The 23,107-nt window shown below is 45.6% G+C and overlaps 1 protein-coding gene across 1 annotated transcript; it reads left to right on the top strand.

The window, feature by feature from the left end:
- The first annotated feature begins 8,157 nt into the window (after positions 1 to 8,157).
- On the top strand, positions 8,158 to 20,265 carry LOC102150110 (T-lymphocyte surface antigen Ly-9). Its single transcript, XM_070267015.1, has 7 exons — positions 8,158 to 8,264; positions 9,512 to 9,625; positions 11,247 to 11,630; positions 13,925 to 14,203; positions 16,061 to 16,195; positions 16,363 to 16,454; positions 16,716 to 20,265. The coding sequence occupies exons 1-7, from the start codon at positions 8,249 to 8,251 to the stop codon at positions 16,812 to 16,814; spliced, it is 1,119 nt and encodes a 372-aa protein (XP_070123116.1). The 5' UTR covers positions 8,158 to 8,248; the 3' UTR covers positions 16,815 to 20,265.
- Positions 20,266 to 23,107: the final 2,842 nt, after the last annotated feature.

The following is a 23,107-nucleotide window of genomic DNA, read 5'->3' as shown; positions in this document are numbered from 1 at the left end:
CACTAGTCTTGTACTTCTTTTGTTAAATTTATTGCTAAGTGTTTTTTTCTTTTTGATTCTATTGTAATGAAATTGTTTTCTTTCTTTATTTTTGGATGTTTTGTTGTTGGTGTATACAAACATAACTAATTTTTGCATATTTATCTTCTTTCCTGAAACCTTACTGAACTTGTTTATTAGGTCTAATAGTTTCTGCTGGATTTCTTTGGAGGTTCTATGTATAAAATCATGTCATTTTCAAATAGAGATAGTTTTAAATTTTCCTTTCTAATATGAGCACATTTTACTCTTTTTCTAGCCTAATTGTTCTGGCCAGAAACTATCATAACATTGAATACAAGTGATGAGATCAGGCTCTCTTTTCTTTTTTCTTATGGGGAAAGAGTTCAGTTTTTCACCCTTAAATAAGATGTTAGCTGTGGATTTTTCATAAACATCTATCAATTTGAGAAAGTTCTCCTCAATTCTTACCTTTTGAGTGTTTTTTTTTTTTTTATGAGAGAGTGTTGAATCTTGTCAAATACTCTTTTTTCCTCTACATAGATGATCATGTGTTTTTTTCCCTGTAGTCTACTAACATCTCATATTACATTGCTTAAATTTCTTATGTTGAACCAATCTTGCATGTCTGGGATGAATCCCACATGGTCAGGTTGTAGAATCCTTTTTTATATAATGATGGTTTTAGTTTGCTCGTAATTTGTGGAGGATTTTTGCATGTACTGTCATAAGGATATTAGTCTGTAGTTTTCTTGTTTTGCCATTGTCTTTTTTTGCTATAAGGGTAGTTCTGGCTTCATAGATGAGGTGGTAAGAGCCTAAGCACCATTTCCTATTATATTTTTGGAAGCATTTGTAAAGTATTGACAGTAGTTCTCCTTCAAATGTCTGGTACAATTCAAGATGGAGCCATCCTGGCTTTACTTTGAGGGAGTATTTTGATTACTGATTCATTCTCTTTACTTATCATAGGCTTATCTAGAATTTCAATTTATTCTTAAGTCAGTTTTGATAGTTGTGTCTTTCTAGAAATTTGTCCATAATAATATATGTAATTTTTTTTGATACAATTGTTCCCAGTACTTCCTCATAACATTTTTTATTTGTGTGGATTAAGTTAATTTCCTAATTGCTGCATTCCCAACTAGGTTAATACCAATTTAATTCAAGTAGTGAACAAAACTTTGATCCTATAGAGCTATGTTCCATCCTGCTTTGTGCTGTTATTCTTATAGAAATTCCATCTTTTACATTGTTTGCCCATTAACACAGATTTATAATTTTTGCATTATGCAAGTTTCTTTTAAGTTAGAAGAAAAAACTCTTACAAAGAACAACAGCAACAAAAACCAATTCATATTTTCTTCTTTGTTAATCTATTTAATTACTTTCACTGGTGCTATTTATTTGTTCATATGCATTCTATTTACTGACTAGTGTCCTTTCATTTCAGCCTTAATGGCTCCCTTTAGTATTTGTTATAGGGCAGGTCTGCTAGTGACAAAATCTCAGTTTTCATTCATTTGGGTATGTCTTGATTTCTCCTTCATTTTTTTTTAAAGCCCCAGCACATAGTTGTATATCCTAGTTGTAGGTCATTCTAGTTCCTCCATATGGGATGTTGCCACAACATGGCGTGATGAGTGGCATGTAGGTCGATGCCTAGGATCCGAACTGGCAAACCCTGTGCTGCTGAAGCAGAGCACGTGAACTTAATCACTTGGCCACATGGCTGGCCCCTTCTCCTTCATTTTTGTTGGATAGTAAATTCAAGTTTGATAGTTTTTTCTCTCAAAAACTTCAAATATGTCACCCCAGTGCCTTGTGGCCTCCATGGTGTCTGAAATCAGCTGTTCATCTCATTGGGAATGCCTTGTACGTGATGAGTAACTGCTCTATTTCTGCTTTCAAGAATCTGTTTTTCTTTGTCTTTTTAAAAATAGAGATATAATTCACTTATAACATTATATTAGTTACAGGTGTACAACATAATGACACATATTTTATATATTGCAAAATGATTGCCACAAGAAATCTAGTTAATATCCATCACCACACACAGTTACAATTTTTTTGTGTGTGTGATGAGAACTCCTTTAGCTTTTGAATGCCTGGACAACTTTTTATTTCTCCTTCAATTCTGAATGAGAACTTTGCTGGGAGGAGTATTTTTGGGTGGGAGTTTTTTCATTTAGCACATTGAATATATCATGCCACTCCCTTCTGGCCAGCAAAGTTTCTGCTGAAAAATCTGCTGATAGTCTTATAGGAGTTCTGTTCTCTTGTTGCTTTTAAGATTCTTTCTTGTGCTTAACGTTTGACACTTTAATTATGATGTGTCTTGGTGTGAGTCTCTTTGGGTTCCTCTTTTTGGGCACTCTCTGGGCTTCCTGGATCTGGATGTCTGTTTTCTTCCCAGGTAAGTGATGTTTTCAGCTATTATTTCTTCAAATAAGTTTTCTGCCCACTTCTGTCTCTCTTCTCCTTTTGTGATCTCTATATCATGAACGTTGGTCAACTTGAAGTTGTCTCATAAGCCCCTTAGGCTATCTTCACTCTTTGCTCCTTGTTCTTATTGCTGCTCTGACTGGGTGAGTTTCATTGCCCTGTTTTCAAGTTCACTGCTCCCTTCCTCTGCTTCACCTAGTGTGTTATAGAACCCTTTTATTGTTTTTTTCTGTTCAGTTACTGTGTTCTTCATCTGCATGACTTGTAATTGGTGCTTTCTTATATTTTCTATCTCTTTGTTGAAATTCTCACTTTGTTGCTCTATTCTTCCCCGAGCTCAGTGAACATCTTTATGACCATCATTTTGAACTTTTTATTAGTTAAATTACTCATCTCCATTTCATTAAGGTCTTTTTATGAAATTTCATCTTGTTCTTCCATTTAGAACATGTTCCTTTGTTTCTTCATTTTCCTTGATTCTCTGTGTTGTTGTCTATGCATAAGATAAAATAGCCACCACTCCCAATCTTAAAGGAGTGGCCTTGAGTAAGAGATGAACTTTATCATTCGACCCTGTCCTAGTTCCTGGTTGTCTCTCAAACTTCTGTGATTGTTCAAGGAGCCTACTGTATTTTTAGTGGATCCCAGTAACTGAGCATGTGCCAAGTCCTGTCCATCAGTCAGCATCCAGTTTCAGGCTTATTGGAAGCCCAACTCTGAGGCAATAATAGCTTTTGAAGTGTGCAAATATGCCTCTTTCAGGAGAAGACTAGGAGATGGGCATTTCTGTCTGTTCCCTCTGCATTGAGCCCTGGGGTGATAGCCAGTTAAGAACTATTTCTTTGCTACCTTTGAACCTGTAAACACAAGCCCTGCTGGTCACCAGAGCCAGGATTTCAATGAATGCATCCTCTGGGCAATAGACACAGAAACCAGGATACCAGATGTGTACACAAGCTTCTATCTTTGAGACACTTACACCCTGGGTGGGGCAGAGGGGAGCATGAAGATGGCGCTCACCAGCCTCCCTGGTATCTGGAGACTATTGTAGTCAGACCCAAGTGTGTATTTAATTAGAAGACTGCCCCACAGGCCACAGCTATGAAGATAAGCTAACAGGCCTTTTTCACAAGACACTGGGGGTGCTTTTCAACGTGCTGCTGTCTCTGTTCTGTGCCACTGGGTCCATAGCAGGTTAAGAACTGTTTTCCCATTTTCAGTGGTCCTGTGGGACCCATCACCACAAGGTCCACAATCCACCAGAGCCAGGTAATCAAGAGGCATCCCCTGGGTGGCAGCTGCAAAAATCAGGGTGCCAGATGAGTGCACAAGCTCCCCCCAGGAGATACTGGAGACCTGGAGTGAGACAGAGGGAGAGTGCAAAGATGGCACCACCCAGCCTCCATCCCTGGAGAGCACCTTAGAAAGCCTCTAGATGTGTGCCAAACCTGAAGCCGGCCCCTCTGGGTGAAACTCCAAGTATAGCAAATAGGTGTCTTTCACAGAAAGACTGTGGTGTCTTGCAGTCCGCTATCTCCGTGCTGTGCCCCGGAGTTGGTAGTAGGCCAAGAACTCTCTCTCTCTTTTTACAGTCCTATTAGACCCATGAACACAAGCCCCACTTGCTACAAGACCCAAGTGATCAGGGGGTGTACCCTGGGCAGTGACCACAAAAACTAGGGCACGAGATGTAAAAACTGGGAACAGATGCATGTACAAGATCCCTTCCAGGAGATATCCGAGCTCTGGAGCATGGTAGAAGGGATTGCAAAGATAACACCTGCCCTCCAAGCTCTCTGCAGAAGATTACACTTGGAACTTAGATGTGTGTTGAATTAGAAGCCTTCTCCTCAGACTGCAGCTATGAAGATAAGCTAATAGGCTTCTTTCACAGAAAGACTGCAGGCCTCAGTCTATAGCCTCTCTACTGTGCCCTGATGGTGGTAGCTGGTTAAGAACTCTTTCTACATTTGTTATAGTCTTGTGGGACCCACAGAGTAAGTCTCACTGACCATCAGAGTCAGGTGATCTAGAGGTCTCCCCTGGGTGGCAGCTGCAAAAATTAGGGTGCCAGATGAGTGTACAACGCCTTTTTTGGAAGATACTGGCAACCTTGAGTGAGGCAGAGGGAAAGCACAAAAATGGTGCCTGCTGGCCTCTGTCTTTCAAGAGTGTTTCAGTAGCCCCTACATGCATATTAAATTAGATGACTTCCCCTTGGGCCAATGCTTTACGATCAGCAAATAAGCCTCTTTCATAGAAAGTCTGTGCACTTTTCAGTTGGCTGCCTCTGTACTGGGCCCTGAGGGGTGTGTGTCCTCATGCACAAGCCTTTTAAGAACTGTTTCTCAGTTCGCTATTGCCTGTGGGTCTCATAGATGCAAGCCCTGTTGGCTTTCATAGTGAGGCATTTGGGGGCTTGTCTGTCAGGTGCAGGTCTTAAATGTTGGGGTGTCAAAGGTGGGGTTCAAACCCTTCCTTCCTTAGGGAGGAGGTCGGGGTTGTGAGTTCCCTTCTGATTGAGAATTGCCACATCAGTGGTGGGGTCTATGGTGAGATTGTGACTCAGCCTCTCCTACTCACTTCTATGTGGATTTTTTTCTCCTTCACCCAACGTGAAGGAGCTCTTCAGCTAGGTTTTGATTCTTTTTCAGAGGAAATTATTTTGCGTGTAGATGCAGATTTGGTGTGCCCCTGGGAGGATATGACTTCAGGATCCTCTTACAGCACTATCTTGAACCAGACCTCCCTTTATCTTTTGGTAATCTGATTCTGATATATGGATCTCTGCAATGTGGATCTCTTTGAGTTTAACCTACTTGGAGCTCACTGAGCATCTTGATTGTAGTTTAGAGTGTTTTAAAAAAAAATACAATTTGAGAAATTTACTGCTAACATTTTTTTATATTCTTTCTGCTCTTTTCTGTTTCTCCTCTATTTCTAGGAATCCATTAGATATTTAGTGTTATGCTTGATGATGTCCAGTAGGTCTCTGAATGTCTTTTTATTGTTCTTTATTATTTTTTGTTTTTATTCCTCAGACTGAATAATCTAAACTTACATATCTTCAAGTTCAGTGATTATTTTTCTGTCTGCTCATAGCTGCTGATGAGCTCTTCCAGTGAATTTTTCACTTCAGTTGTTGTATTCTTCAACTCCAGAATTTCTGCTTGGTTCCTTGTTACAGCTTCTATATCTTTATTGATATTGTCTATTTGAAACATGGATCTTATACTTTTCTTTAGTTCTTCATACATGATTTCCTTTAGTTCTTTGAACATATTGAAAATAGCTGATTTAAATTCTTTGTCAAGTAAGTGCAATGATTATGCTCCTACAGGGATATTGATTTTCCCCCCTTGTGAATATATTCTATATTCCTGTTTCTTTGCATATCTTATAAATTTTTTTTGGTCTGAAACTGGTCATTTAAAATAGTATAATGTGGCTACTCTGAAAATCAGATTCTTTCCCTTTCCAGTTCTTGTTGTTGTTGCTGTATGTTGTAGCTTTTCTTGTTTGTTTAGTTCTATTTCTGAACTAATGATGCTCATTTGCATTCTTTGTTGTGTTTGTCTACTAAGGTTTCTGCTCATTTAAACTAGTAGACTGCGAATATTGTGCAGAGATTTCCTTAAATGCCTCAGCCTAGTGAGTCTCTCAGTCTTTGCTGAGGGAAATTCTCTGGGTGTGTAAGTCTTGTCTTCCATACTCATCCAGGCAGTGTTGTTAGACTTCAATTTCTGCTTGCACAGAGCCCCAATCTTAGCCATAGGTAAGGATGAAGGCCTTCTCAGGCCTTTTCTGACATGCCCACATCCATATGCACATGCTTAGACTTAAATTCTAGGCATATGTCAAAGCTTTTCAAAGCCTCTATGGCTAGCTCATTCCCCAGGTTTTCCTTACAAGGTTTTAATTAGCCTATTTGTGTCAATTGTTATCCACTATCTCAGGAAGCCCTGAAGTTAAACAATTGCCTGTAATTGCTTTTGTCAAATTCTGCTGGGTAAAGGGCTGTTCATAGTGGGAGAGCTCCAAGTTTAAGTCAAATACAGACTCTGTTTAAAGTATGGTCTTCATGAGTACCACTAGACATGTCAAATCCTAACAATTTACTGGGAATGAGGCTTTGAAAGGGCTGTCTCTGGTGGCTGCAAGGCTGCTGGGGTTCACCAAGAATATGGACATTTATTTTTCAAGTGTACAGCACTGCCAGAGAGTAGAGAAGTGACTAGGAAAAGTTAAAACACAAGATGGCTCCCTGTTCTTATTGGGGTTAAGCCATTTTTCTTGAATAAATGCTCCTCAGGTTACTGCAAGCCATTAGTTAATTTCCAGTATTCTGAAAAAGTTTTCTAAAAGGTAGGCCAGTTTTCTCACTGCTTTTATGGAGAAGAGAATTTTTGGAGATCCTTACTCTGGTATTCTCACCCTTCACATTTTAACATTCATTGCAAATTTATTAGTTATTTTCTAATTGTGGCTAAAGTTATTCAGCATTTATACACTTTTCCCTGAATGACCCATTGAAGGTAAACATTATCCTGTTATGAGTTTTTGAAGTTTTAGTTCTGTTCATTTTTAATAAAAATACTAATTGTAATTTTTTAAAATCAGAAAATAAGTAGTTGAATTATAGAGGAGGAAAGAAGGAAGAAAAAACACATAGTGATGACTGGTCCGCACTTGCTGCTGTCTCCTTCTGTCTCCAGTCCAGCTCTGGGGCTGCCCTGCTGCTGTGTTACAAAACATTCATGGCTCGGCAGGTGGCTCTTCTCTTTCACCCAGACATGGTGGTCAGAGTAAAGACCATAATTCAGATCCTGTCCTCCAAACTCTCCTTTACCTAAACACCCAGCCCTCCTCCTGGGGATGCAGGTTCCCCTCACATCATAAAGTGGCCAATCTCTCTCTTGCCAGGGTCTTTCACAGCTGTGACTTGAATTTCTCAGAATCGACACCCTCCTTTTCCTCTAGAGCACGTCCGTGGCTGGGATGATATTGTCAGGTTGTGAACACATTGCCATCTACTTAAAATATGAGCTTGGATAAGTTATTTGATCTCTTTGGACTTTCAGGATGCTCCTTCATTAGTGAATGAATGCTTAGATAATATGGTGCTTTGAGGATTTAATTAAATATATATTGTGGATTAGTTGAAAAAACACGTGGAAAGCCACTGGCATAGAGTAGATATTCAATAAATGTATTCTTCACCTGACCATCTCTCAGCTGGGGTGTCCTGCCCTTTGTAATTCCAATAAAATAGACGTTACCATCCACCAACACCCGTGGAGGTCCAGAGAATTACCTACAGTTTCTGTGACTTCCTAGGAACTTATTCTCCTGGTCACCTCTCAGATCTCTTGTTCTTCCTGTGTGCTCTGCTCACTGAACTCTACATTTTTCTCCTACCTGGCCCTTCCTGAAACACACATTATGCTGCTGTAGATCCAGGTGTGCCCTCATCTAATTCCTCAAACATTCCTGGCATCAGGTAGTTATGTGTAGCACACTCTTACCAAAGGTTCTGCAGCTGGCATGTGAGCTTGTTTGTGTGTTAGACCTTGGCACAGGATGGCTGGGATGTAGAAATGAGGTTTAAGCAATTGGTTTGCATAACTCAACAATTCTCACATGAAGAGTGCTGTCACAAGAGGCATGGGGACATAGAAGAAGGGGACCTATGAGACTTACTCCCCATCAACCAGAGAGTGACTAGTGGAGGAGCTGTCTGGATTTTGACTCCATACAAGAAGTTCCAGACCATAGGACTCATGGACTGCCTTTTGAAGTGATGTCCTCATTACCAGGTGGGGTTGGGGGAATCAAGCCAGTGTTGAATGTTCTCTTGTCTGGGATGTTGCAGAGCAGTTTAGGGGATGAACAGACTGGAATTAAGTGACCTGCTTGAGTCCACACAGTAGGATTGGACAGCTGTGATGTTGGGGATTTTTTTCATGAGTTTGTTGTTAAGAGTGCAGACCCTGACCCTTGATTTACTGTGTGACATTTCACAAGTTGTACAACCCCTTAGGGCTTGGGTTTCACATCCAAATATGGGTTACTATGCAGTGCCCTGACCACCTTGAGTGCACGGTCATGGGGCCAGTGCTGCAGCTCCAGCCTTGGGGTGTTCTACGTGGGCAGCGGAGGGGGAAGCCTCAGAGGGGAGAAGAAGGAGGCACTTCCCAGGAGTTAGGAAGATGGCGCTGGTCCCCTAAGGTAGGGGAGGCAAGAGTTCTTGGATGTTGCAAGTCTCCAGTCTGGGGGAAGAGTCTGGGGCCTGCCCTCGGTAGGGGCAGTGAGTCTGAGGCAGCAGAGGCTGTGGCCAGGAGGATGTGCAGGTCTGTGTCCCTGCTGCTCTGTGATGGCAGGAGCAGGGCTGGCAGAAGCTTAGAGGAAAAGCCTGTTGTGATGCAGCTAAGAGCCTGTCAGTTTCTGTAGAGGTTAGTCTACGCCCTGTGTGGGGAGCATCACTAGCACTAGTGGCCGCTGAGAAAGCCATGTAGGCGCAAGCAATAGGCAAACGCCAATATGTGCATTGGGGTGTGGGGATTTGACACTTCACACAAAGAGCTTGCTTTTTTGCTCAGAGCTTCTTACTTAGGTGGCTGACAGTTGAAATTTGTGGAAAATCCAAATGGAAATTTGGCTCATTAAGGTGAGGCTTAGCCCAGCCTGGCTGTAACAGAGTGACCTCTGAGCTGACCACACTGGCACTGGTGGCCAGGGCTGCCTGGAGTAGGCTGTTGACCGGAGAAGCAGGTGAGGGTTTTGAGTGGGTGTAGGGCTGGAAAGTGTGAGAACACTGCAGGGAGGGGTCTCTCCAACACTGGGCCAGGAGGATCATAGAGTGAGGCTGTTTATAACTGGTTCTGCAATTATGATTGACGTCTTACTGTAGATACCAGGGATGATATGAAAGATCTGAATGGCTTAGTCTGACTATTGGGCTGCGATCCCAGAACTAATATTTAGCTCCGCCCTTGGGGTGGGGAAGAGCTTAAACGGCTTGTCTGAGTGAAGCTTTTCCTCTGCTTTTGTCTCTGCCTTCTAGATGTCTCCTCTGCAGCGGAACAGGCTGGCAGGCAGCCTGCCATGGGGCCCTGCTCAGAAGACACCCCCCTCTGCTGGGCTTCCTGGCTCCTGGCCTTCAGCAGCCTCCTCCTCAGTGAGTGGTCCGGGCTCCTGGGAGGGAGGGCAGCGGGGTGGAGCAGGGGGGCAGGGTCTCCCTTCCCTGTCTGCTGTCTTTGGTGAACAAAAGACCAAACAACTCTTATAATTTAGCAAATGCACTGTCCATGGATGAACAGAAAGAACAAATGGCTTTTTGGTTGCGTGGAGGCTGGGAACCCTGAGGTCCCAGCAGTGCTGCCTTAAGGGGACCATTAACAGAGAGGCAAGGCCACTTCTGCTGCAATAACAGTGAAGCTGGGAGAGCCTGGAGCTCCCCACGGATGAGGGATGGAGACAGACCAAGAAGCTACTCCTGGAGACAGAGTGGGTAGGAACCAGGCACCCCTGGCCTGAATCTCAGAGGGGACCTGCCAGCTTCAGCAGCTGTCCTGTTGAAGAGAGGGCTGACCTGGTACCACCATGTCTGAGCTGGAGGAATCAATTGTAGTCTGGGCTTCTTGGGCTTCTCCTCTTCAAAAGGAGAGTGAATGAGCACTGCCTGCCTGGTTTGGGGAAGGGAGAGCAACCTTTGTTATTGTATTCGTTATCCATTGCTGTGTAACCTGTTACTCGAAAACTTGTGCCTTAAAACAATACCTTGTACAGTCTCACAGCTTCTGTGGATCAGGATCCAGGGGTGGTTAAGCTGGTCCTGGGGCTCAGAGTCTCTGAGACTGAAATCAAGGCCTTGGCGGGGGCTGCAGTCAGCTCAAGGCTCAGCTGGGAACAATCTGCTTCCAAGCTCACTCGTGTGATTGCTGATAGGATGCAGTTCCTGTGGCTGTTAGACTGAGGGCCTCAGTTCCTCCCTGGCTGTTGGCTGGAGTCTGCCCTCAGTTTCTCACCACGTGGGCCTCTCCACAGGGCAGCTGACAACATGGCAGCTGGCTTCATCAGATTCAGGGAGAGAGAGAGAGGGCGAGCAAGATGGGTCACAGTCTTGTATAATCTCACATTGCTAGGTGACATCCTATCACCTTTGCTGTATCCTGTTCCTTAGAAGTAAGTCACCAGGTCAGACCACACTCCAGGGCAGGTGGATACCAAGGGTGTAAACCTGAGGAGGGAGGGGTCTTTGGACTCACTTTGGAAGCTGCTTCACACAGATACACACTTAGTATGTGTCAGAAAATTTGCTGGGGTTTTTATCCCTGAGCTCATTTAATTCACACTATCATTTTGAGGCAGGTACGGAACCTGCAGGTTAGTGAGTTTATGTAACCTGTTCAAGGTTACACTCCACTAGAATCAGGACTTGATTCCAGAATTGCTTCAAATTCATTGTACTAGGCTGCCTTCCAAGAATCAAGGGAGTGTGTTGGATGAATTTTATTAAAAAGATGGGTCCAAGTTTCTGCCTGCTGGTGTAGTGCTTAAGTTTGCACACTCCTCTTTGGCATCCAAGGGTTCACAGGTTCAGAGCCTTGGTGAACACCTACACACTGCTCATCAAGCCATGCTGTGGCAGCATGTCACATACAAAATAGAGCAAGATTGGCACAGATGTTAGTTCAGGGCCAATCTTCTTTACCAAACACACAAAAAAGATGGGTTCTGTGATTCTCTCTATGAATCTTGATTGAAGAACACTCACGTTCCTGTTTCCAATGCCCTAGGTGTCTGCAGCACTGGGATCAAGAGTTCTGGAGCACATGGTGCTAGAGTTCAGGATTCCGCGTCCTACGTTTCTCTGAAGGGGATCCGAGGAGGTTCTGTGTGGTTTCATGTGTTCAAGCAACCAGGAACTGAGCTGCAGGAGATTGCTTGGGCCTTTGGCCCCGCCATTAAATACACAGTCATGCTGCAAGTCCATAAAGGGTCAGAAGGGACTCCAACCTGGGTCAGCCTCCAGGACAAGTACATGCAGAGGGTCCACGTGCCCAACATGACATCCCTGAGGATTGAGAACTTGACCCGTGAGGACAGTGGGCAGTACCGGGCTAGAGCCAACTTACCTGGGGGAATGGAATCTAACAAGATTTTCGACCTCACTGTCTATGGTACGTGACACCCCCTCACCTCAATCCCATGGCTACAGCCTTCTTTTGTGCCTAGGACTGTCGCATGGGCACCATTTTGCAGGACTCCTTCCTGATGGCAGCTTTCAGGCTCTATTTTCTCCACTGAAATTAGGGTAAGTGGGTTCAGCACAAATGGAGAGCAGAGCTGAGATTCACGCCAGGGAAAGAATCACTTCAGTGTTTTGGGAGACGAAAATAGAATTATGGGGGAAATGGAATTTTTGCTGTAACACTGATTGTTCTTTAGAGGATTCAGTTGACTTAATTTATGTATTAGTTTTCTATTCCTGCTACAACAAATTATAGTGGCCCCCCCTTATCTGTGGAGGATACATTCCAAGACCTCCAGTGGATGCTTGAAACCGTGGATAGTACCGAACCGTATATATAGTATGTTTTTCCTATACACACATACTTATGATAAAGCTTCATTTATAAATTAGGCACAGTAAGAGATGAACAGTAACTAATAATAAAATAGAACGATGATAACACTATAGTGTAATAAAAGTTACCATAGATCTTCACAACTTCAGCGTACGAATTTTTCTTTCCTTATTAAGTCAAGAACATTCATGTTTTCACTTAAAAGAATCACTTTATGGCTTCTCTTTGGCATATCCGAACGTCACTACTCTTGATCTTTGGGATCATTATTAAGTAAAATGACGTTTACTTGAACACAAGCACTGAGACACCATCACAGTAGATCTGATAACCTAACTGGCTACTAAGTGACTCACGGATGGGTAGTGTATACAGTGTGGACATGCTGGAGAAAGGGATGATTCATGTCCCAGGCAGGATGGAGCGGGATGCCGTGAGATTTCAACACGTTACTCAGAACACTTCGCAATTTAAAACATGACTTATTGATTTCTGGAATTTCTCATTTAATGTTTTTGGTGTGTGGTTGACCGTGGCTAACGGAAACCTGGGAAATTGAAACCATGGTTGAGGAGGGACGGCTGTACTACAAACGTAGCGGGCTAAATCCACACAACTGTGTTCCCTTACTCTGCTGTGTGTAGGTCAGGAGTCAGACACGGGTCTCACTGGGCTAAAGTGAAGGAGTTGGCAGGGCTGTGTTCCTTTCTGCAGGAGCCACAGGAAAAAACATTTTCTTATCTTTTCCACCTCCTGGTGGCTGCCTGCATTCCTAGCTCTTGGCCACATTCCTCTGTCTTCAAAGGCAGAAATGGCGGGACGAGTCCTCCTTACGCTGCATCCCTCTGACGCCTCTCCTTCCTTCTTCCACTCTTGAGGACCCTTGTGATTACATAGGTCCCATCCAGATAATCCAGAATAATCTCCCTATTTTAATGTCAGCTGATCAGCAACCTTAATTCCATCTACTACCTTAATTTCCCTTTGCCATTAACCTAACACATTCACAGGTTCTGAGGATTAGGATGTGGACATCTTTGGGCGGGGGGCACTGTTCTGCCTGCCGTAATTCAGAAATCCTCGTGTAGTTCATCCTCCCTATTCCCTCTGCTCTTCCTCAGTCTCAGCCCGAGGCCAGAGTCACTCACAAAATCCAGCCCTAAGAGCCTCCACAGATGTAGGAGAAAGTCTAGCCTGCCCCACTTCTGAAGACCTCATTTAGCACCTCTTTCTTACCCTACAGCTCCTCTGCATAGAGAAATACCCTCCTACGGAGAGTGGCTCTGACAGCTTTAGGTCTTCACGGGATTTCTATGACCATCTGGAAACCTGTCACTTCTCCTCCTCTGTGTACCCACAAGTCCAGCGGCACATTCTAATCACGCTTGGGATTGTCATCCCTAATGATTACCACTGCATCTCCCACAAATGTCTCCACGTTGGGGCGCATGGGGACTTCTCTGGGCTCCCAGAGCTGGCCAGACGTCCTTCTTCACTGTGGGCTGTATAGTTCAGGCATCATCTCAGCAGAAGCAGGGCGAAGGTCCTGGATCAGGACAAGTCCTTCATTCCCGACTTCTCCTAGGAAAGACCCAATTTCTAAAAATACTGGGCCTTGGGTGGGTGGAGTGCTGGCTTTATTTTCTTGTGGGAGATTTTAAGACTTGCTCAGTCTAGTGCAGTCACATAAGGCTTAACTCAGTGGCTCCCTTCCTTCTTGTCTCTTGCAACATATTTAGCTTTGGGTAAATTCTATTTCGTCTATAAAATGTCTCCCCTTCCTAGAGGGAGGAAGACAGAGCTTCAGTGAGATAGTGGATGAGAATGTGCAAATTGTAGTGTTTTCCTCTTACGTGAGGCTCCATTTCTTGTCCCTCCCACCCCAGAGCCTGTGCCCCTTCCCCAGATCCTGGCCAAGTCAGTGTCCACCACAGGAGGTTGGTGCAACATCACCCTAGAGTGCAGGGCTTCAGGGGTCACGGACGACCTGAATGTGACCTGGGAAAGCAAGGACCTCCCAAGGGAGCTGGAACCAGCCCACAACTCCTGGACCCTGGCTGTGAGCCTGCCTCTGAGCCCGCCCAATGCCAGCCTCAGCTGTGTGGTCAGCAACTCCCAGGACCAGAAAACTATCACCACATTCCTTGGGGAATTCTGTGACTATGGTGAGTACAACCTGCTGGAGGGGAGGGGCACTGTCGGAGCTCAGGGAGCTCTGGGGTCTGAGGATTCTGAGCTTTTCTCCCCACCATGTTTATCAGCACCACCCCCACCTGGTCACCCCCTACAGGAGTCTGGGGGGCACATCCAACTTGTTTCTTCTCTTAAATGACTCTCACGTCTGTGCCTCTCACCTCTTGCCCCTATTGGTGGGCAGCAGCTGTCTAGCACCTCTCCCACCGCACCCTTACTCCACAGGGAATGCAGAGTGGTCTTTGGGAAAGAACCTGGATTGTGTCACTTGTCTGTGTCGCCTGAAGGGTTTGACCTCCAGGGACTCCCTGTAGGATTCAGGGCTCTGACGCTCCTCTGCCCATGTTTTGGCCTCACTGACACACTCACACTGACCTGCTTGCTTGGAGTCCCGAACGCCTTCGGCAAAGTTAGAGCCTCTGGATGTGCTGTTTCCTCTACCATCATTCCTCCTACCTTTTCCTTCATTTCTTGCCTTATTCGTTTTTTTTTTCCTTTTTTTTGAGGAAGTTCAGCCCTGAGCTAACCATTGCCAATCCTCCTCTTTTTTCCAAGGAAGACTGGCCCTGAGCTAACATCCATGCCCATCTTCCTCCACTTTTTTATATGTGGGACGCCTACCACAGCATGGCTTTTTGCCAAGCAGTGTCATGTCTGCACCCAGGATCCGAACTGGTGAACCCTGGTCTGCTGAGAAGCGGAACGTGTGAACTTAACCGCTGAGCCACTGGGCCAATCCCTGTTGCCTTATTGCTATTGAAGGATTTCCCTCAGGCACGGCTGAGTTCAGTAGCATGTGTGCCATGTTGTCACACAGAGCTGTGTGCTGGGTTTAAAGCTCTGCGGTGGCCATCTTGAAATTTCTGACAGTCTTTGAACACAGGGCTCCTCATTCTCATTTTGCCCAGGGCCTTGCAGTGCCTGTAGCCATCCTGCCCTCAGGCTCACCTTTAAGGAGGGTCTCTGGACCCCCACTGAGCTGCAATGCTCTGTCTTGTACCTGTCTCCTCCGTAGCCTGGAGCACCTTGAAGGCAGGGGCCTGTCTTCTCCCCTGAATCCCTGTGCCATGCACAGCTTCTGGCACAGTTTGTTCAGGATCTTCCGTTGAATGAATGGATGACCTGGTACCCCTGAGTGCAGCCTTGCCCCTCTAACCTACCCTCCATGAGCTGCTGGAGGGATCTGATGTGTCAGCATCACAGAAACCCCCTTTGACCCTCCCCTCACCCCCGTGTAGGGCCCTCAGATAAAGTTCAACACTCAGCGTCACCCACTAGATCCTCTGAGAGCAGACCCTTGCTTCCCTCTGAACTTGCTTGCCTAGCTCCTTCCTGCCCTGTCCTCTCCTGCCTGTCCCAGTGGGGTGCTGGGGACTCCCAGGGGCTGGCTTTTTGACATATCATATCCTGAACGTGATGCTCCTCCTTCCTGGAATGCTGAATATCTGGTAAACTCCTATTCCTCCCTCAAGACTCAGGTGACCCATCACCTCCTCTGGGAAGCCTTCCCTGAAGACCTGTGTACAAGGTGTAAACCTCTATTGCACTGCAATCCCTCTGGCTGGCAGACTTTGTTATTCTCTCAGTCTTCCCTGCTGGGTGATGAGCTCCAAGGGCGTGGACCAAGTCTTGTCCATCTCAATATCCCAGGCAGCAAGCAGGAGCTCGGGAACTGGTTGAATGAATGAATCTCCATGCTCCTGCCTCTTTGCCTTCTGATCCAGGACCCTCAGACTTCTCTACCTGCTCTCTCTATCTCTCCTTAGCATTGGGTATCTAAGTTCTCTTGTGCCTTAACCTTCTTCATTCTTTCTGCTTGAGGGGAACAGATTCACAGGGACAGGCCTCAACAGGCACCCTCAAAGCCATCCTAGGGCCCATCGTGGCTGTGCCATTGATCCTCGGTGTTGGACTGTACCTTTGGAAGACACATGAGAAGAAGAAGAAGATGGAGATTGGAAGAGGCAGGTTAACTTCTTTCTGGCCCACATACCTCCCCTGCCCCACTTGACCCCTGGCTCCCTTCCTCCTGCATTTTGCTGCTCAGGGAATGCCCTTGAGCTTCATAGCAGTGGGGGAGGGTACAGGTTTCCAAGGCCCAGATTCCAGCTCCAATCTATGTGTGATTCAGGTGCAGGACTGCAGGAGGAACACAGGAACCAGGATGATGACATCCAGTATGCAGAGCTGAGCCTGCAGGAGTCTCGAGGGGGCAGGGACAAGGTGAGAGCTGGAAGCAGTGCCCACTTGGGCTTTCCCACCCTCTGTGGCTGAGTCTGAGCATTTCCGGCCCTTCTGTCTCTAACTCCTTCCTGATAGCCAATGGTATGTACTAAGAAAATTTACAACTGGGGCCAGTGTAGCGCTGGGCACTCTGATGGAATTCCCATGTAGCTCATGTCAGCAGCATTGGTTCCATGTGGGTCCCTCTGGGACCTCTCTATCCCTCAGCTGTTCTCTGAATCTTCTGTCTTGCATTCCTAGGGTATGAGGGAACGTATGAGGGAACGACGTCTGCAAGAAAAGGAAGATCTCACTGCTGTCTACAGTGAGGTCCAGAAGCCAGGCCCGGCCAGGCCATGAAGATAAAGAGAAAACAGGAGAATCAGCATTCCTAGGACACCTCCACACTGAGCTTGATCCCTGCAGACACCTGCCTCTTCCAGCTCTGGTCCAGCTCCAGCTGCTTCTGGTCCACATTGCTCTGACCCTCATGTCTTCAACTCCCTAGGCACATGTAGCCCTGTCATGTCCTCTGACACCTCCCTAAGCTGCCCTCCCACTCATGAGCCTCACTCCTGCAGGACAAGTGCTCTTTCCCTGTCATTGACTTGGCTCCTGACCCCTCTCCTCCTGAAGATTCCCCAAAGGAGACCCTCCTGATTGTGCTTGTGTTAATCCCCACAACCTCTGCTGTGTGTCTTTTTGAGAACATGAGCACAAGTTTGGGGACTGTGTAGATGTGTTGACCACACCACAAAGGAGGCAGTGAGGCCCTTGGTGCTGGATGCTGAGTTCGGGATTAATGGAAGCAGCACGGGTGGGTGGGAGCCCACAAAGGGACTGGCCTGAGGCTTCCTTTGCACCTTGTGGAGGGCTCCCTTGGGGGTGTTGGGCAGTGTGTGTGTGTGTGTGTGTGTGTGTGTGTGTGTTGAGGGGAGTGTCTAGTGTTCGTTACATACTGGCCAGAGCCCTTGTTCTTGGCCACATGTGCTAACCTGGACCTTGGCCTCAGTGTCAGCCCATGGGTCCCAAACCCACTGTCTTATGGAGTGAGAAGAGGAAGTGGTACTGTTTCAGGCCCTTTCAATTCTTCTGTTTGTCAGAAAATCGCTCCAGAGGCCCAAAGTTGGGAATTGCCCTCTTAGGAAAACAGCTTCATCTCTTCTCCTACCTTGGATAGGGGCACTGGGTGCTTGGAATGGATGTGCAGTGACCTCCCACCCTCCTTGGTGGGGCTGTTGTGGGGTGTGAAGCTTGTGGGACCAGCCGTCTCCAGACTCTTCTGCTGACCCTCAGCTGCCCACAACCATGCTGGCCTCAGTGCCTAGGTCAGCCCCTCTTTGCTCATTCATATCCCTCTGTCTAGAATGACAGTTCCCTCTCCCCGTTCCTTGCTCCCATCCCTGCCTGTTGAAATACTACCATCCTCCCTGAAGCCTCCTTCCAAGTCACGTGTTGCATGGATCCTGTCCTGTCCCAAAGGTTTGGAAATGGTCTCTCCCATGTCTGACATTTTCAAATGCTTTGGATGTAACTAAGGCCACTGCCACAGTCTGTCCTGGATTAGTCATGAGTCTTCTCTGCTGGACTAACCTGGGGCTCCCTCAGGAGGGTGTTGGGGCTGTAGGAGGCCAGGACCAAGAAGACAAGTACCCGTCTCTGTGAAGGGTCTGGGCCGATTCCTCCCACGGGAGCTCAGCAGACTGAGACCAAGAGCACAGAGGCTGCTGCAGGTCTTTCTGGTGCTGGGTCCACGTGGAAGCAAGGATGGACATGATGACCTCCCATGACCCTGCTGATGACCTCTCATGACTCTCCCTGGCCCAGAAATCTGAAGTCGGGTCTTCCTCACCCCACCTGCAGCCTCACATTGCCTGAGGACCTGATGCAGCCTGCACTGTGGTGTGTGGGAGCTTCTCTCCTCCATGGGGGTACTCACCTCCTCAAAGCTTCTGCCTCCTTCCATGGATCCAAGATTTTGGGTCAGAGATAGACTTACTGGTACTATGAAATCTGGTATCTCATCTCCCGGCCTAGACTCCTGGGTCTCTTGGTTCCCCTCCCAGTCAGCTCAGCTCAGCTGCTTCATCCCTGACCTCAAAGCAAGTTCTGAGCTACAGGCTTGAGCATTATGAAGCAATGCTAGGAGCCTGCTGGATGGGGCATGGATAAGGGAAGAGTATGGGGATCCATAATAAGGCTGTTTCTGACCTCTTTTCCCTCAGGCTGAGCAGGAAGCTGAGAGAGAAAAAGATGTCATCTCCTCACTGGCATCCCAGGTGACTGGTTATGGCTAGGCGTCAATTTCCATCAGCCCAGGAGCAGTGACCCCCGCATTGACTCTTCCAATCACACTAAAGCAAGGAATTAAAAAAAAAAAAAAAGAAGGGAGCAGGGCTTTCAAAGCCTGTAATGAACCAGATTTTGTCCTTTGTTGTTAGTGCCACTGAGCCAATTCTGACTCCTAGAGGCCTCATGTGCGGCAGAGTGGATCTCTGCCTGGTCTTTTTTACACCATCCTCTCATCTTGTGGTGCTGTATCAGGCAATGCTCCACTGCTCTTCATCGGATTTTCACGGCCATTTTCTTTGTGAGTGGGTGGGCAGGTCCTTCTTCCTAGTCTGTGTTAGTCTGGAAGACCCACTGAAACTTGCTCACCATGGGTGACCTTGCTGCAATTTGAAATACTAATGGCCTAGCTTTCAGCATCACGGCAACATGCACCTGCCACAATATGACAGCCGACAGATAGGTGGTGTGGTTGCCTGACTGGAAAACAAACCTGAGCTGTGGTAGTGAGAGTGCCGAATCTTAACCACTAGACCACCAGGGCTGATATTTTTGTCACAGGAATTTTACAAATATTATTTCTTCTAATTCTTTCAAGAACTCTCTAGGGTAGGTATTATTATACCCATTTTTCAGGACACATAACTAATGTCCCAAACTGGTTGATAGCAGAGCAAAGCCTTAAATCCAACACTGGATGATTCCAGCATTCACATCTTACCCTTTACCATATGGTCACTGAAGAACGTGGAATCCTGGAATATTCCAATGGGAATATCCTTTATTTGTTCCTCTCCCAAGGACCCTGGTCTTCTAACTCAGGTGCCCCAACTTGGGATGAGCTCATCCTAGTGATGGATGGAGCAGGTGGTGGTTGAAAGAGAAGGTGTCACTTAAGTGGACAGTGGGGCCTTGGTGGGCAGGAGACATGGAATGTGCGAACTTGCACTCTGGTGCTGATGAGGTGAAGAGATGCTTCTCTCTCTTGAGTCTTTTGAGAGTTTTTTTGTGCATTTTAGCATCCCCATCTTCAGACCAGCTACCTTTAGCATTATTATTCATGACTCCATTCAACAGGTTTTAAATAAATTTCTCATTTAGACCTTCAACAATTCTATGAGGCAGAAATCCCCATTGTACAGATGGAACAATAAAATGCAGAGACGTTAAGTACCTCTCACATGTTCTCCGGATGGTAAGTGATGTAGGCATGATTTGGTTCCACAGGGGATCATTTCACTCATTTTGCCTTCTTCTCCCTCATCCCAGACATCCAACCAGTTCCTGTCTTCCATTGGGTTATCCTTCATAATGCTTCTTGTATTCCATCCTCCTCTCATTCTTTTATTCCTATCTTCCACTTGCAGCTGCACCCTTTTATGTTTGAGCCAACAATCTATGAGGATTTCTCCACATCCTCTCCAACTCTTAATATTTTTTGATTGTAGCTATCCTAATGTGGGTGAAGTTGTATTTCATTGTGGTTATGAGTTGTATTTCTTTATTAATGATGTTGAACATCTTTTCCTGTGCGTATTGACCATTTGTATACTTATTTGAAGAAATCTCTTCTTCAAATTCTCTCTTTTCATGCATGACCCCACCACTCCATTGAATCTGCTCTTGTCCAGGTTATCGGGAAACTCCAGGTTGTTGAATCCAGTGGTAGATTCTCAATCTTCATCTCCTGTGACCTCTCAGCAGCAATGGACCTATACTTCCTTGAAACACTGTCTTCACCTTGCGTTCCCCACTCGTCATTGTTTCCTCCTCCTCAGTAGTTGCCCCTTAGTTTCCTTTATCAATTTCTTTTCAATCTCTCCAACCTCTAAGTCTTGAAATTCCCAGGGTTCATACCCAGACCACCTCTCTTCACTAGCTGCACTCGTTCTCTATGATGTTATGGCCACGCGCTAATCCTCAGAACCTGTGACTTTATGATCTTATGTGGCAAAAGGGACTCACAGATGTGATCTCTCCCCTGGACTCCACATTATAAATTTCCAACTGTTTACTGGCCATCTCTACTCGCATGTATAACAGGTGTCTCCAGCTTCACATGTCTAAATTCAGACTCCCCAAACATGCTGCCCATACAATTTCCCATCCCAAAAATGTCACCTCAATCCTTCCATTTTTTCTGGCTGCAAAGCATTGGTGTCGTCCTTGACTTCACTCTTTTTCTCATACCCTACACTCTATCAGCAAATACTGGTATCTTTTCATTCAACATATATATTTAAATGTTTTCATATATATATATATTCATAACCTCGTACTACCTCCCTGGTCCACTAGAACCATCATTTCTCAACTGGATTATTGCAGTAGCTTCAGTCTCCCAACTTTTGTCTTAACTCTTTAATGTTTGTTTTCAAAAAGTCACCCAGAGTGATGTTTTCAAAACCTAAGTTGTGTCACATTACTCCTTAGTTCAGAACTTCCCGTGGATCCCCTTTCTCTGCAAGGCCCTGTACCATCTGACCTGATCTCTCTTGCTCCCCTCCTCCTTAATTCACTCTAGGACACTGGGCTTTTTGTCCTTCCTTCAATGCAGCATGCATGCTCCTGCCTCAGGGCCTTTGCTCTGCCTAGAATTCTCTTGCCCCAGCTGTCTGCCTGTCTCATTTCCTGACCTCCTTCAGGTCTTTGTACAAACGTTATCTTCTCTGTAGGGTCTCCCCTGACCTCCCTATTTAAAGCTGCAAACTCCTCCAGGCGCCATCCTCCCTCCTCCAAGCTCTACTTTTCCTCATTGTTCTTCAAAAGGCTGTGAGGCAGGGGGTGTTTAATTTGGGCTGTAGTTTAAAGACCTTGGGAAGTGAGACTTCAAAGTGTAAACTGCAAATCCTATTATGCAAATCCCATTATTCTTCCCAGGAAACTGCAACACTGATACATTAATGAACTTGCTCCAGGTCACATAACTAGGAAGTGGCAGAGCTGGTATTAAATTTTGGAGTTGGATTCTAAAGCCCCCGATCTTGACAGCTGTACACTTGTTAAATAAGGTGTAGTCTGTCCGCATGGTGGAGTACTATAGATGTAATAAGAAGGATAAATTGCATCTTTATATATATATATTTTTTGAGGAAGATTAGCCCTGACCTAACTGCTGCCAATCCTGCTCTTTTTGCTGAGGAAGCCTGGCCCTGAGCTTACATCCGTGCCCCTCTTCCCCTACTTTATACGTGGGACGCCTGCCACAGCATGGCTTGCCAAGCAGTGCCATGTCCGCACCCCGGATCCGAACCGTTGAACCCTAGGCCGCTGAAGCTGAACGTGCACACTTAAGCGTCTTTATATATTTAAGTGGGAAATTGCCCCTGGAATATTAAAAGATTTATGGGACAGTGTGTATAGTATTATCCTGTATTATAAATATATACAAACGTATGTTTATGTTGGCATAAAGGAAGTCTAAAACTGATATGTCAAGAAGTTAACAGTAGTTATATTGTGGAACTTGTCTCTTGTCCTGTATCATCAGATTCTCTATAGCACTTATCAGAAAAAGATGATTTATTAATGTTTTTGAGCAGGGCAGTGACATGAGGAGAGCTGTGTTTCAGACAGATAATGCCACCTATATGCCAACAGGAAGCTTATCATGTTAGAAAGTCGTTAAAGTATTTATGCTCATTTTCACTTTCTTTTGTGTTGAATTGATGCCTTCAGAATCTTTACTGAAATAACCTCAGATGTCTATGGATCTGTCTACACAGTACAGGCAAAGTGAAAATTTTGGTCTAATTGATTCAAATGGGCACTCCCCCTGACCCAGCTGACAACCCTGGCTGTTCATCAGGTCAACTGGAGAGATTTTAAGAACAGAAACTTGGACCCTATCCCCAAACTGGGGATCATCTGCATTTTAAAAAACCCAATAGTTGATTCAGATGTATGATCTGGGTTGAGAACTCAAACCTTTGGTCTACACGGAGGCTTTATTAAATTCAAATGGGAATGTACATGGCAAGGAGACTGAAAGTTTGTCTTCCAAGAGGGTTCTCGGTGTGTGCTCAGCATGAAGTGCAGGAAATGTTGGTTGAGCAAAAGAGTGAGTGAAAGATGAGACCCCACAGGTTGCAACTACCATGATTTGCTAACCTAGGTTCAGATTCTGACACGCAGACCCTGAGCCTGAGCCCAGAAGCCCCATTTCATCCCTTGAAACTGTGTGATTTGCTTTGGAGATGCAAAATCTTGCCATCAAATGTCGAAAGACACTGATAGACAAAACCAGAATGCTGACTTATTAATTTGTAGTCAGTGGCACACTTGCTAACTGGGTTGGATGGTCCTGTTAGCCTGAGCGGTGTGTCCTCTGCCAAAGACAGGCCGCAGGGGAAACTACGTTGTCA

The sequence above is a fragment of the Equus caballus genome, chromosome 5, assembly GCF_041296265.1.
Source record: "Equus caballus isolate H_3958 breed thoroughbred chromosome 5, TB-T2T, whole genome shotgun sequence".
In the NCBI taxonomy this organism is placed as follows: Eukaryota; Metazoa; Chordata; class Mammalia; order Perissodactyla; family Equidae; genus Equus; species Equus caballus.
Note: the sequence above shows the minus strand (reverse complement) of the source record. Positions and strands in the feature narration are given on the sequence as shown.